Below are 14,018 nucleotides of genomic sequence, written 5' to 3' on the forward strand. Positions count from 1 at the left end.
CGCAATACTCCAAATGCGGCCGTACCAGAGTTTTGTACAGCTGCAACATGACCTCATGGCTCCGGAACTCAATCCCTCTACCAATAAAGGCCAACACACCATAGGCCTTCTTCACAACCCTATCAACCTGGGTGGCAACTTTCAGGGATCTATGTACATGGACACCGAGATCCCCCTGCTCATCCACACTGCCAAGGATTTTACCATTAGCCAAATATTCCGCATTCCTGTTTTTCTTTCCAAAGTGAATCACCTCACACTTCTGTACATTAAACTCCATTTGCCACCTCTCAGCCCAGCTCTGCAGCTTATCTATGTCCCTCTGTAACCTGCAACATCCTTCCACACTGTCTACAACTCCACCGACTTTAGTGTCGTCTGCAAATTTACTCACCCAACCTTCTGTGCCCTCCTCTAGGTCATTTATAAAAATGACAAACAGCAACGGCCCCAGAACAGATCCTTGTGGTACGCCACTCGTAACTGAACTCCATTCTGAACATTTGCCATCAACTACCACCCTCTGTCTTCTTTCAACTAGCCAATTTCTGATCCACATCTCTAAATCACCCTCAATCCCCAGCCTCCGTATTTTCTGCAATAGCCGACTGTGGGGAACCTTATCAAACGCTTTACTGAAATCCATATACACCACATCAACTGCTTTACCCTCGTCTACCTGTTCAGTCACCTTCTCAAAGAACTCGATAAGGTTTGTGAGGCATGACCTACCCTTCACAAAACCATGCTGACTATCCCTAATCATATTATTCCTATCTAGATGATTATAAATCGTATCTCTTATAATCCTCTCCAAGACTTTACCCGCAACAGACGTGAGGCTCACCGGCCTATAGTTACTGGGGTTATCTCTACTCCCCTTCTTGAACAAAGGGACCACATTTGCTACCCTCCAGTCCTCTGGCACTATTCCTGTAGCCAATGATGACATAAAAATCAAAGCCAAAGGCTCAGCAATCTCTTCCCTGGCTTCCCAGAGAATCCTAGGATAAATCCTATCAGGCCCCGGGGACTTATCTATTTTCACCTTGTCCAGAATTGCCAACACTTCTTCCCTACGCACATCAATGCCATCTATTCTAATAGCCTGGGTCTCAGCATTCTCCTCCACAACATTATCTTTTTCCTGAGTGAATACTGACGAAAAGTATTCATTTAGTATCTCGCTTATCTCCTCAGCCTCCACACACAACTTCCCACCACTGTCCTTGACTGGCCCTACTCTTACCCTAGTCATTCTTTTATTCCTGACATACCTATCGAAAGCTTTTGGGTTTTCCTTGATCCTACCTGCCAAAGACTTCTCATGTCCCCTCCTTGCTCGTCTTAGCTCTCTCTTTAGATCCTTCCTCACTTCCTTGTAACTATCAAGCGCCCCAACTGAAACTTCACGCCTCATCTTCTCATAGGCCTCCTTCTTCCTCTTAACAAGAGATTCCACTTCTTTGGTAAACCACGGTTCCCTCGCTCTACCCCTTCCTCCCTGCCTGACTGGTACGTACTTATCAAGAACACGCAATAGCTGTTCCTTGAACAAGCTCCACATATCCAGTGTACCCAACCCTTGCAGCCTACTTCTCCAACCTACACATCCTAAGTCATGTCTAATGGCATCATAATTGCCCTTCCCCCAGCTATAACTCTTGCCCTGCGGGGTATACTTATCCCTTTCCATCACTAACGTAAAGGTCACCGAATTGTGGTCACTGTTTCCAAAGTGCTCACCTACCTCCAGATCTAACACCTAGCCTCGACACTGGTCATCAATTAACTTATCGTGATCAGGAAACCAGAACAAAATACTGAGGATGTTGGAAATCCAATATTAAGACAGAAAACACTGGAAATATTTAGAAAGTCTAACAGTATCTGTGGAGAGTAGCAGATTGTGACCTTTAATGATGTAATAATGTAGGTGAAACGGTGCAGTGTGGAACACAAGAAGGGAGATCTCAGAGAGTGGAAACCAGGGGCATCCTTAGACCCTGAAGGGAGGTGACTGCAAATTGATCACCCATTTCCGAGTGTGGAATAGACCGCATTGTGATCAGCGAACACAGCTTATGAGATTGAAAGAAGTATTGATAAATTTCTGCTTCACCTGGAAGGTATACTGCAGGTCATCTTAATTCTACAGCTTGTCCTCAAACTGACACCTCATTCCTCGGTCAACTGCAGTGTTCCACTTTTGCTTGCAGATAGAGCAGGGGTGGGCAAACTTTTCCGTGCAAGGGCCACATTCAGAAATTCACAATTCACAAAGGGCCGCATAGTATATTAAGTAAAATAATTACTTCACCCGGTTATGATTCTGGGCGCCTCATATAGAACATAGAACAGTACAGCACAGAACAGGCCCTTCGGCCCTCGACGTTGTGCCGAGCAATGATCACCCTACTCAAGTCAACGTATCCACCCTATACCAGTAAGTAACCCAACAGCCCCCCCCCCCCCCCCCATTAACCTTAAAACAAAATTAAAAAAAAAATTTTTTTAATGACTTGGTGGGCCGCAGAAATACCTTTGGCGGGCCGCATGCGGCCCGCGGGCCGTAGTTTGCCCACCCCTGAGATAGAGGCTAGCTGTTCAATATTCTGCCACATACCTTCGCTGGGGACCGGTCTTTTTTTTTTGCTTGTCCCATTACTGCTTTCTTTGGCTCTTCTACTCCAACTCTCCTGTTGTCCTATCACAGACCTTCCCTTGTTTTTCTTTCCCACCTTCCATTTTTCTCTTTTTCCACCCCTCCCCATATCACCCACATAAAGCTCTCTATTTTTCCCCCAGTTCTGATGAAAAGTTACACCCTGAAATTTGAATTCTCTGATGTTGACGGGCCTCTGAATATTCCCAGCATTTTCTGCTTGGATTTTCCTAATCAGGATTTGAATCTGGATTTTTCCTGTAAATTGTAGTTCTCTGCTGTGCTGCATGATATTCACTTGGTTAACCCCATGTATTTCAATTGACAGGAATTGTATTATTACAGCAATTTCATTTTGCCTGGATCCAAAGGGAAGTAAATTGCAGAATTACGTATCCAAAAATGTGTTTGGTTATAATATATTGGGGCAAAAGGCTGATTATGATAATGCCCTCTACCAGGTACTGGTTGGATCTCACTCCCTCAGATGTGATGTGGAATACTTCAGACACTGGCTGGGCAAAGTCTGCATGGAGCAGTATATTTGCACCATGGATTCAAGGATCCTGCGTTTTTGTCATTCAGATGCCACGGTTTAACGCAAAAATTGTATTGGAAGTAAGCAGTCACTGTTCTTTCTCGATAAAATGTAATTGTAAGTATGCTGTTAACACCAGTTCTGCAAATAAATGAACAAAACACTTCTTCACTTCCATTGTGGCCTTCTTAAGCCCAGCACTTACTTCCAGAATCATGCTTCCGGCACATACGTTTTCTAATTATTTCAATCAATCTATTGCAAATTGTAGCCAGAAGAAAAAAAACAAGTTTGAAAGTCTAATTGCCTCTGTGTAAATTACATATATTTGTTTTGCTGTCACTGACTTTCTAATCAATTATTCCATAGCTCACATGTAAAATATGTATATTGATACTTTTTATTCTGCATTTTAGTATCTATCTTCATGAGCACACTTTTCTCAAGTCCCTCTCAAGTCCTACCAACATCGATTATCTCTAAGGTGGTAGTCTATGACAGAAATTTTCAAAGTGCGGGTTGCAAACTGCAGGTGGGTCGCAGGCGGGTGTCAGGAGGGCCGCGGAGCGATTGGTCGCAGCAATCCCGCAGCGGTTCCGATCATGGGAGAAGCGCCCAACAGCCATTAAAATTTAAATTGAGAATACTGCCTGCTACCAGCTTCTAAATTAGAATTAAATGAGGCTATCCGTAGTCTTCCGACCATAAGCGGCGGCAGTGAGCAGGTCATGTGTCTTGCATCTACACTTGACACCAAGAGCCTTGGAAATACGTGCTTTTGCCGCCAAGTCATGGAGGAGAGATTCTTCCATTTTCTACCTGCTAGGAAGCAAGGCAAGAGGACTGTGAAGATGGATCGTTTTGTTACAAGAAAGAGATGGCCAGAGACACAAATAGGCACTATCTACTGGCCAAGATTTTGCATCTGAATCTGCTGGAGAGAGCTGCTGAGGAGAATCCAAGGCAGGACAGGGCAGTGCTAGTGTTACCTCTGTACAGAACTCTAGGGCCTCTGGTTAACAGCCTTCAAAGAAGAAACTTAACTTGGTACCAAAGTAGTATAAAAAATATTTCTTGAGGTATTGGAAATAAGGATGCAAAGCCCATGTATATTATATGCAGGGTAATACTGGAACAGCATAGAATCCCTACAGTGCAGTAGGAGGCCATTCAGCCCATTGAGTCTGTACCGACCCTCTGAATGAACAGTCTACCGATGTCCACGCCCTTGTCCACCCTGCTCTATCCCTGAAAGCCCATAACCTAACTGCACATCCCTGGACACTAAGGGACAATTTATCATGGCCAATTCACCTAACCTGCACATCTTTGGACCATGGGAGGAAACTAGAGCACGCTGAGGAACCCCACGCAGATACTGGAAGAGCATTCAAACTCCACACAGACAGCCACCAAAGGTCGGAATTGAACCTGGGTCCCTGGGACAGTGAGACAGCAGTGCTAACCGCTGTACCATTGAGAGCAGAAGTTTCAGATTTTGAAAGAGAAGTGGTGGGTGAAAAATTCCTTTTGAGGTTGAGATCACAGAGTCAGCTATTAGCTTACAGCTGACTCCAAATGAAAAGACTAAACTCCTGCACCTGACCTGTGATACCACATTAAAAACATGGCAAAAGTCCATGAGGCTGTCAGCATTCTGGAGTAGCATCTCCCAAGAGTATCCAGTGGTGAGTAAAGCAAGCATTTTGTTACTATTGGCCTCCATGACGGCCAACATGTGCGAGGTTGGATTTTCCATTCTAATAAAGATCAGGACGGCACAAAGGAACTGGAGGAGGTCTGCACCCGATGTGCGCATTGCCTTCTCCTCCTGTGAACCTGGAATGGAGTGAGATCATGAGGACCAAGCAGATTTGCCTTTCACATTAAAAGATAAGCGAATGTGGCGTGTATCGCAAAGGTCAGCCGGCGTGGGTTGCAAAGATCAACCGGCGTGAACCCCGAAGGTTGGCCAGTTAGCAAAAGTGGGACCTGGGGAAAAAAAAGTTTGGAAAACTCCAGACTATGATAGAATAATGGGCTCAATCTACCGGCCTCGTCACGCCTGATTCAGGACGCAACAAGGTCATTAAATCTCACAAGAAACTTAATACGAGAATTGCGACACCCGCAAGACCTCGTTAGATCTAACCAGATCTTCTGCGACATTGTGATCTGGATCTCGCCCTCACTGGGTGGGATCCAGATTTGCATATTTAAGTGAGCAGTTACCCTCACTTAAATATGTCTGCGCTGGAGTCTCCCAAGGTACAGTATTGAACACCCGCATCTGGGAGACCGCACCGTGGCACTGTTTAGCACTGGTCCACACAAACATGGACCGGACCAGGCATAATGACACCTGGGGGTGGTCCTCCAGGTCACCCGGTTAGTCTGCCAGGGTTCTTGGGTGGCACTGTAGGGTTGTGGTGCCAAGGCTGGCAGTGCCAAGGTGGCAGGTTGCCCGTGCCGGGGACCAGGATCGAGATTGCCCTGCCCTTATGAGGTGGATGAGGGAAGCTCGAGGACCCCTAACAGGTATGTTGGGGCACTGGGGGATTCAAGAGATTGGGGCGGCATTTAAAAATGGCACCCCAATATCTTTCTGTACTGATGAGCTGAGCTTGTCACTGCAGGAGATTAAGGTAAATTCACCTTGGCGGGGCATTCCTTGTCAAGGCCAGAAAAAAAATGAGAGTCTTGTTTGATAGCGGGGTCATTCTCGGCGCTGCAGGTGCAAAGAAACACCCATTAAATGCACCAAATGGGACTTTTTTTCCCCCGTTAAAGAGAATTTCTTTCTTCTGTGCAACTTTTCTTGTCTCCATTTTTACTAATAGTGCTGTGACTACTGCTCTTGGGAACTAAGTCTTGTTAGCATATGATAATTGGGGACATATGATGTTGACAGGATCCTGATAAGAATAATGACAGTAACACGCGTGTAATTGGTCTAGTTGTCTGCTGACAGAATACTACATTTTCAATTTTATTTTTATTTCCATGAAATTACTTGCCTCCTATCCCTTTCAAAACATTTTGTTCAGAATTATTTTTTAATGGCTAAATTTTAATGTGGTTGAACGTCATGAACCCTTACACTCAAACCAGCCCAAATAGGCTACACAGGTCTACATTTGTATGATGTGAGCATTGAGTTAAGTGAAGAGGATGGGAACTAGGTCTTTTCAAATCAAAAACGGCAATTATAGTTCAGTAGCAGTAAGATTGTGTGAATTTCATTTGATATCTTTTTTAAAAACTGAAAATTTGTTTTGAATTGTACACCAGGATTGGAACCCTATGCAGCATCTTCAACTACCTCCACTACCGACACATAGTGGCAGCAGTGTGTACCATTACAGCATGCACTGCAGCAACACCAAGGCTCCTTTCACCGCACCTTCCAAACCTGCAATCTCTACCAATAGAAGGACAGATGCATTAGAACGCCACCATTGCAAGTTCCCCTCGAAGCCACACACTATCCTGACTTGGAGCTATAGCCATTCCTTCACTGTCACTAGGTCAAAATCCTCAAAGTCTCTTCCTAACAGCACTATGGGTGTACCTGCATCACATGGACTACTGCAGTTCGACTCACAAACACCTTCTCAAGGGCAATTGGGGTTAGACAATAAATGCTTGTTTAGCGAGTGACGTCCGCATCCCGTAAAATAATTTTTTTTAATCATTTGGTTCGTTATTTGTGGTCTCCAGAACATTTCTACCAGAGGCGTGATGTTCTTTGAAGATAGATGTTTGTTATTGCAATTGACATTTGAATGATCATTTATTTTTAAATATTCTCCTAGGTTTTATCCAACTATCCAATAACAACCTTCTGTGCTCCACCTACTGCATATCGTATGCTAGTACAGAATAATGTCAGTAGGTACAGTATTAATTTTCTTATCATTCCTTTTTTAACATCCATTGAACTTGTATAGCAACCATTCAAACTCACCAAATCATCCTGTTGTCTGCACTCAGGAAAATAACTTCTTAAGACTATTCAGAGTTCCCTCTTGAATAGGCATAGTTACCCTTTTCCCTTTGCTAACTACTGCATTATTGTTTTATTTTCTTAAGGCAGGTACTCTCCAAATGACGTTTTGTGAGGTTGTGATATATAAACATTTCAAGCTTATTCTGTAGCCTGGATTCTCGATCACACATACAGAGATGGGGAAGTCCTAACTTCGCAAACCCAGCTCTCTAAAAACTGCCATAGATGGTATGATTTTGGTTCCAGGGACGGGGTCTCATGCTAGTCAGGCCCATCAGACCCATAAGTAGTGGAGAAGCGGAGGCAAATTCAGTGTGGGTTAGGCAACTTGGTTGTAAATAGAAAATGAGCCAGTAAGGAAGTCCAATTGTGAGGCAGTAGGTCTATGTTGGTGTTGTTGTAGCTTGGAGGAGATATCAAAATGGAACAATCGGGTCAATAATAAAGATTAAATCTAAATATACACGTGTGGTAAGACCATTCAAAGCTGGATGCCTTATGAGCCTTTTCATTGGAAATCTTTCATGCCAGTATTTCTCACTAAGTCTAGAAGGAGGAGGAGTAAGGGGTGGTGTACCTGCTTCAGCAGTCAGGACCTCTAGATCAGGGGTGGGCAAACTTTTCCGTGCAAGGGCCACATTCAGAAATTCACAATTTTAAAGGGCCGCATAGTATATTAAGTAAAATAATTACTTCACCCGGTTATGATTCTGGGCGCCTCATATAGAACACAGAACATAGAACAGTACAGCACAGAACAGGCCCTTCGGCCCTCGATGTTGTGCCGAGCAATGATCACCCTACTCAAGTCAACGTATCCACCCTATACCAGTAAGTAACCCAACAGCCCCCCCCCCCACCCCCCCCCCCCTTCCCCCCCATTAACCTAAAAAAAAAAAAAAAATTTTTAATTAAAACATTTTTTTTTTAATGACTTGGTGGGCCGCATAAAGACCTTTGGCGGGCCGTAGTTTGCCCACCCCTGCTCTAGATACTGATATAGGAGATCCAGAGATGGCAAGAAATGTTGTACCCAACTGACCGCCACAACCCATCAGCAACTCGAAAGAGGGCATGGCAAGATATAGCAGCTGCTGTAAGCTCAACAGGGGACCATAGAAGAACATGGATACAGTGTTGGAAAAAATCTACGACTTGATGTGTTCTCGCAAGGTGGATTGGGCACAAGCACACGGAGATACAAGTGATGGTTCAAAATGCTGCACCTAAAATGGGAAACCTGGCACATACATTTTATAGGTTTACGGTGTGAGGGGCAAGGTTTAGAGGTGATGTACAAGGTAAGTTTTTTACACAGAGGGTAGTGGGTGCCTGGAACTCACTGCCGGAGAAGGTGGTGGAAGCAGGGAAGATAGTGACATTTAAGGGGCATCTTGACAAATACATGAATAGGATGGGAATAGAGGGATACGGTCCCAGGAAGTGTAGAAGATTTTAGTTTAGATGGGCAGCATGGTCGGCACAGGCTTGGAGGACCAAAGGGCCTGTTCCTGTGCTGTACTTTTCATTGTAAGAAGTCTTACAACACCAGGTTAAAGTCCAACATGTTTGTTTCAAACACTAGCTTTCGGAGCACTGCTCCTTCCTCAGACCCTTCCTCCTTCACCTGAGGAAGGAGCAGTGCTCCGAAAGCTAGTATTTGAAACAAACATGTTGGACTTTAACCTGGTGTTGTAAGACTTCTTACTGTGCTCACCCCAGTCCAACGCCGGCATCTCCACATCATGTACTTTTCTTTGTTCTTTGTACATCTGCTATAACATTGAGGCATGTATGTCCAAGCCGTTCCTGTTGATGCTCACATAGAGATGTGAATGTCCATAGTGATGCACTGATACATTCAAGAGATTTCTCCTTGGCAGTACTATATATTAGGCTGATAATACTTTGTTGTATTTAGAGGTGAAGAGGGCCCAAAACGCCTGGCGCAAGCTCTGAGTGAGACTGCTAGGTTAAGGGCAGTTATGAATGTTGAGGAGACAGCCATGATAACCAGAGTGCCTACTTGGCTGGCCTTTGAGGTTGGAGAATCACCTATAGCTGGTAATTAAAATGGTGGTAAAGGCTCTTTGAAACATGAAATGAAATGAAAATCGCTTATTGTCACAAGTAGGCTTCAAATGAAGTTACTGTAAAAAAGCCCCAAGTCGCCACATTCCGGCGCCTGTTCGGGGAGGCTGGTACGGGAAACATGGTAGTAATAATAATCTTTATTGTCACAAGTAGGCTTCCATTAACACTGTAATAAAGTTACTGTGGAAAGCCCCTAGTCAACAAATTCCGGCGCCTGTTCGGATACACTGAGGGAGAATTCAGAATGTCCAATTCACCTGACAGCACATCTTTCAGGACTTGTGGGAGGAAACCGGAACACCCGGAGGAAACCCACGCAGACACAGGAAAAACATGCAGACTCCACATAGACAGTGACCCAAGCCAGGAACCGAACCTGGGACCCTGGCGCTGTGAAGCAAAAGCGTTAACCACTGTGCTACTGTGCCGTCCTGGTAATGGTGAAGGTGATGTTGTTCATTTACTGAGGACAAGGGACTTTGGCTTAAGAGGAAGTGCAAGGATAGGATTGCATGATAATGGCAGTGCGATCATGGTTAAAGGCAATGGTGTGCATCAGAGGGTGCTTTCACAGTGACAAGGGCTAAACCCAAATAACTAATTTCTGTTCCACAAAGGCCCCAGAGCTGCTCACTCACCTAAAGTGGGTCATTTCAGTCCTTGGGCAGGACTAGGAGTTAGTGCTACATCTTTCTAGCCCACTGTTGCCTTTTCTGTGGCTCTGCTGTAAATATGGCACCCAGTGAGATTGTCCTCCTTTCTTTGGATATCTATATTCTAATGCTCAGAGTCGCCAGGTATCAAATGATACCACCACAAGGTTCAACCGGCTATCGATCAAAGAGCCAAACACCAGTTAGTTAGTTCAAGCTCAAGGGTACTTTATTTACACACACAATTAGTCATGCAACATACACACTACTAGCTAAACTAGGGGCAACACGGTAGCATGGTGGTTAGCATAAATGCTTCACAGCTCCAGGGTCCCAGGTTCGATTCCCAGCTGGGTTACTGTCTGTGCGGAGTCTGCACATCCTCCCCGTGTGTGCGTGGGTTTCCTCCGGGTGCTCCGGTTTCCTCCCACAGTCCAAAGATGTGCGGGTTAGGTGGATTGGCCATGCTAAATTGCCCGTAGTGTCCTAAAAAGTAAGGTTAAGGGGGGGGTTGTTGGGTTACGGGTATAGGGTGGATACGTGGGTTTGAGTAGGGTGATCATTGCTCGGCACAACATTGAGGGCCGAAGGGCCTGTTCTGTGCTGTACTGTTCTATGTTCTATAAACTACACCTATCGACTAAGACAACCTGTACTTAACTTCAGGCACCCGGCTTAGGTCAGAGGAGCAGTGGCCGTTGTTCGATTCTGTATCTATCGAGACTGTAGAAGTAACTGCTGCTCAGATAGGCTCATCTGTCTGGTAGCGGGCGTTGAACTTGGACTCGCTTCTGGTGGTGCTGCGATTGGAGATGGTCGTTGCCAGGGCGCCAAATCCAAAAGAGGACGAACACGTGGTGGACTCTCTTATGCTTGGGGGTTTTCGCGCTCTTTTGGGCAGTCCTTCAGTTTGGACCCCACTAATTGGGTGATCCCTGATCACTATGTTCGATTTGAACCAATAAATGGGCGGGTGTATTGATGGCTGGGTGTGTCCCAAGCGGTCCCTGTTGTTTACGCTTCCCTTGTACAGGGAGTGACGCGGAAATGTCTGGGACAATACCAGTCCTTTGTCTTGGTGGAGATGGGCCATCAAGTGCTAATCGGTCCATCAAATGCTAATTGGTCGGGGTTTCGATACCGTCTGGATTCCTTACTCCGCAAATATACATTTTCAGGCTCTGAGCCTGCCTGAATCTCGCGTTGTCCATTTTACCCGCTATGCTTTGCGAGCTTCTCTGTTCCTGGTTGTAAGTGGCCATCCCAGATAGCTACACCACATTCTGTCAACACAGACACCAGCACATTGGAGGAATTTAGTGCACATGTACAGTTAGTGGCATGGAGTGATGGGCAATATTCCAGAGTGCAGGATGAGGTGACATAGTTGTCAGAGATATCTGAGACCAGTCCCCTTCCAAAGGGAGAGGAAAGTCATAATGATGCTCCTGTGGGCAGTAATGTGTAGCCTCAGGAATCACCTTTTGGAGGACAGTATTTGTGTAATCAGATGCAGATGAATAGACATCTAGGCAATACGAGCCCATGCGCTGAGTGGAGGAGCTTCACATTCTTTCAGGGGTTTGAGCACACAAGCTCCAAACATGATAGAATTCCCAAGGAGAGGCACCTGCTGCATCATTCAAAGTGGATGCAAAAGCAGAGGCACCGCCTCAAAGAGTGTAACGCTCACTCAGTTGTCCGAAACAGTGCACTCAGAGAAGCAGTCATCCACCGAATACGTGATAAGCTGTGTTCCTTTCACTGGATTGTCACATTGCTGGCACAACGGTTTCTGGAATGGATGACTGCTGCGCACCAGCAACCGACCCCATCTGAAGTCTTAATAATTTAATAATAATCGCTTATTGTCACAAGTAGGCTTCAATGAAGTTACTGTGAAAAGCCCCTAAACGCCCATTCCGACACCTGTTCGGGGAGGCTGGTACATCTAACCTAAGGTTGTGAAGACTAGTACCATGATGGTACCGAGAACTCCTCAGCACCCTCAACCTCTTCCAGCTCCTCTCCTAGAGATCAGGGCCGGATCAGAATGATGTACGCCAGCGTCAATGGGACTCCTGGTCCAGCAATTCAGTTTTTAGGGGGCTAGCACGGCGCCAGAGTGCTGTGCGCTGCTTTGGCACCGAAAAACGGCCCTGCACGGCCGGCGCGAGTCCGCACGAGGCTGAGATTGGAAGGTGGATTCTCTGCATTCCCCCTGCTGTGAATCCCGGAGGCAGCAGGCTGTCCACTGTTGGCTGGCAGCGGGATCTTCTGGTCCCGCTGCTATCAATGGGATTCCCCATTGATTCCACCCTCGCCACCAGAAAACCCACGGTGGGTTCACCAGCAGCGGGACTGAAAGATTCTGCTGTCGAGAATGGTGGGAAAATACCCTCCAGAAGAATTTTTTCTCTCTCAGTATTTCTTTCCCAAAGAGCGGTGGCGGCAGGGTGTTTGAAGTTATAACTTTAATGCTTACTCACTGAGTAAAGGACGAAGCCGAAGCCAGCCTTTCTTTACCTTAGTTTATTCACAAAACCCAGAGAACGTTGGTGTATACTCTCTTTCCTTCCCCACCCCCAATCCAAATGGAAACCAGTTCGTATCTATACTTAAGAGTAATGCACTAACCTTGCCCCAATTAGTAACATCGGCTCTCATTTATAACTAGAACTTACTTGTGGCAAGATTGCAAATTACACATGAATATTTTGATGGCAGAGGTAGATAGATTCTTGACTAACAAGGGAGTCAGGAGATGGCGACGGTAGGTGGGCATGTGGAGTTGAGACCACAATTGGATCAGCCATACACACTGAATGGTGGAGCAGACTCAAGGAGGCCAACCCCTGATACTTGGGTTCACATTCACTGTGGTTCAGATATCACTATTAAGCAGTTTGTGCCTTGGGCTGCTTTTTGTACACTAAAACCCTGAATGAGAATCTTAACATGATGGGAGCCCTCATGGGGTGATGGGCGTGATTGGCCGGTTGGGGGGGGGGGGGGGCGGAGTCGATAGGGGGTGGCATTTGGGCTGGAGGGAGTAAGGGGCTCAGCGCCCACACATCCAACGTACCATCCTCCGGATCGTGTATACCCATACCAGGGGCAACTTCGGCTTCTGCCTGTCCGTCCCACCGAACACCTCCAGGACAGAGCACCGTCTGTGGTAATATGGTAAAAGACACTTTAACCCCACCGACCTCTGGCCACATAGCTGAAGGCTATCGCTAATCGGTAGTTGGCAGTGTTAGTAATGTGAACACTTCACAGCTCTCAAGTGGATTCCCGTGGGTAGATGTGCCATGTCGCAGAAGGGTGTTACTGCCCAGCACCCCAATCAGATCGTGAGGCTTGGACACTTTGCTTGAACATTGGAGGCTTCAACATCGGAGGGACAGCAGCCAACAATCAAACACCAAGAGCTGGGCTGCAGCACTGGGGATACCATGCAACCAGAGGATGGGTGTGTAAATCTGCAGGGGGGCATTGGGGAGTGGCTGAGTCCGATCCCAGTTCTATTCCCGGTGGGGGTCTGGGGTCCGTTGCCCAGAGACCACTGTTGAGGGAGGGAATATAAGGGTGGGATGGGCTTGAGGAATTTGTGGATACCAGCCTGGAAGCCATAACTGGTTGTGGGCCTCTCACCCTCTCCAATTCCTTAGAGATATCACAGTATGAATGATATTGTGGACCCCGCAGCAGCAACCGTGGAAGAGGCAGTGGCAGGCAGGCGGCGGACAAGGCAGCAGCATCAACAGTGTTTTGAGGCCCGCTCCACATCCGGGAAGGGGGAGGCCAGCGATAGCCGAAGATGTATATGCATTGCTGGTTGTTTGAAGAGATGGCGAACAGCATGTGCTAAAGGAGGCCCATCAAGACACCTGGGCAGCAGGAGTTTCTGCCATTGCCAGGATGCCGCAGTGGCTAATAGATGGCCACGCATGTCGTCCGTGAGCTGCCTTCATTAACAGGAAGGGGTTCCACTCGCTGAACATTCAACCTGTGTGCGACTACAACCTCAAGATCATGCATGTGTGTGTATGTTTT

General features: G+C 46.3%; 1 protein-coding gene across 7 annotated transcripts in view; it reads left to right on the forward strand.

The window, feature by feature from the left end:
- The window catches only part of LOC119978905 (acyl-coenzyme A synthetase ACSM3, mitochondrial-like), a 104,078-nt gene that overhangs the window by 62,662 nt on the left and 27,398 nt on the right, over positions 1-14,018 (forward strand). For all 7 annotated transcript variants that reach the window (XM_038820839.1, XM_038820836.1, XM_038820835.1 and 4 more), the window contains 2 exons: positions 3,127-3,283; positions 7,019-7,098. In XM_038820839.1, the coding sequence (XP_038676767.1) occupies positions 3,127-3,283; positions 7,019-7,098 (237 nt within the window). The remainder of the gene's footprint in view (positions 1-3,126; positions 3,284-7,018; positions 7,099-14,018) is intronic.

The sequence above is a fragment of the Scyliorhinus canicula genome, chromosome 15 (assembly GCF_902713615.1).
Source record: "Scyliorhinus canicula chromosome 15, sScyCan1.1, whole genome shotgun sequence".
In the NCBI taxonomy this organism is placed as follows: Eukaryota; Metazoa; Chordata; class Chondrichthyes; order Carcharhiniformes; family Scyliorhinidae; genus Scyliorhinus; species Scyliorhinus canicula.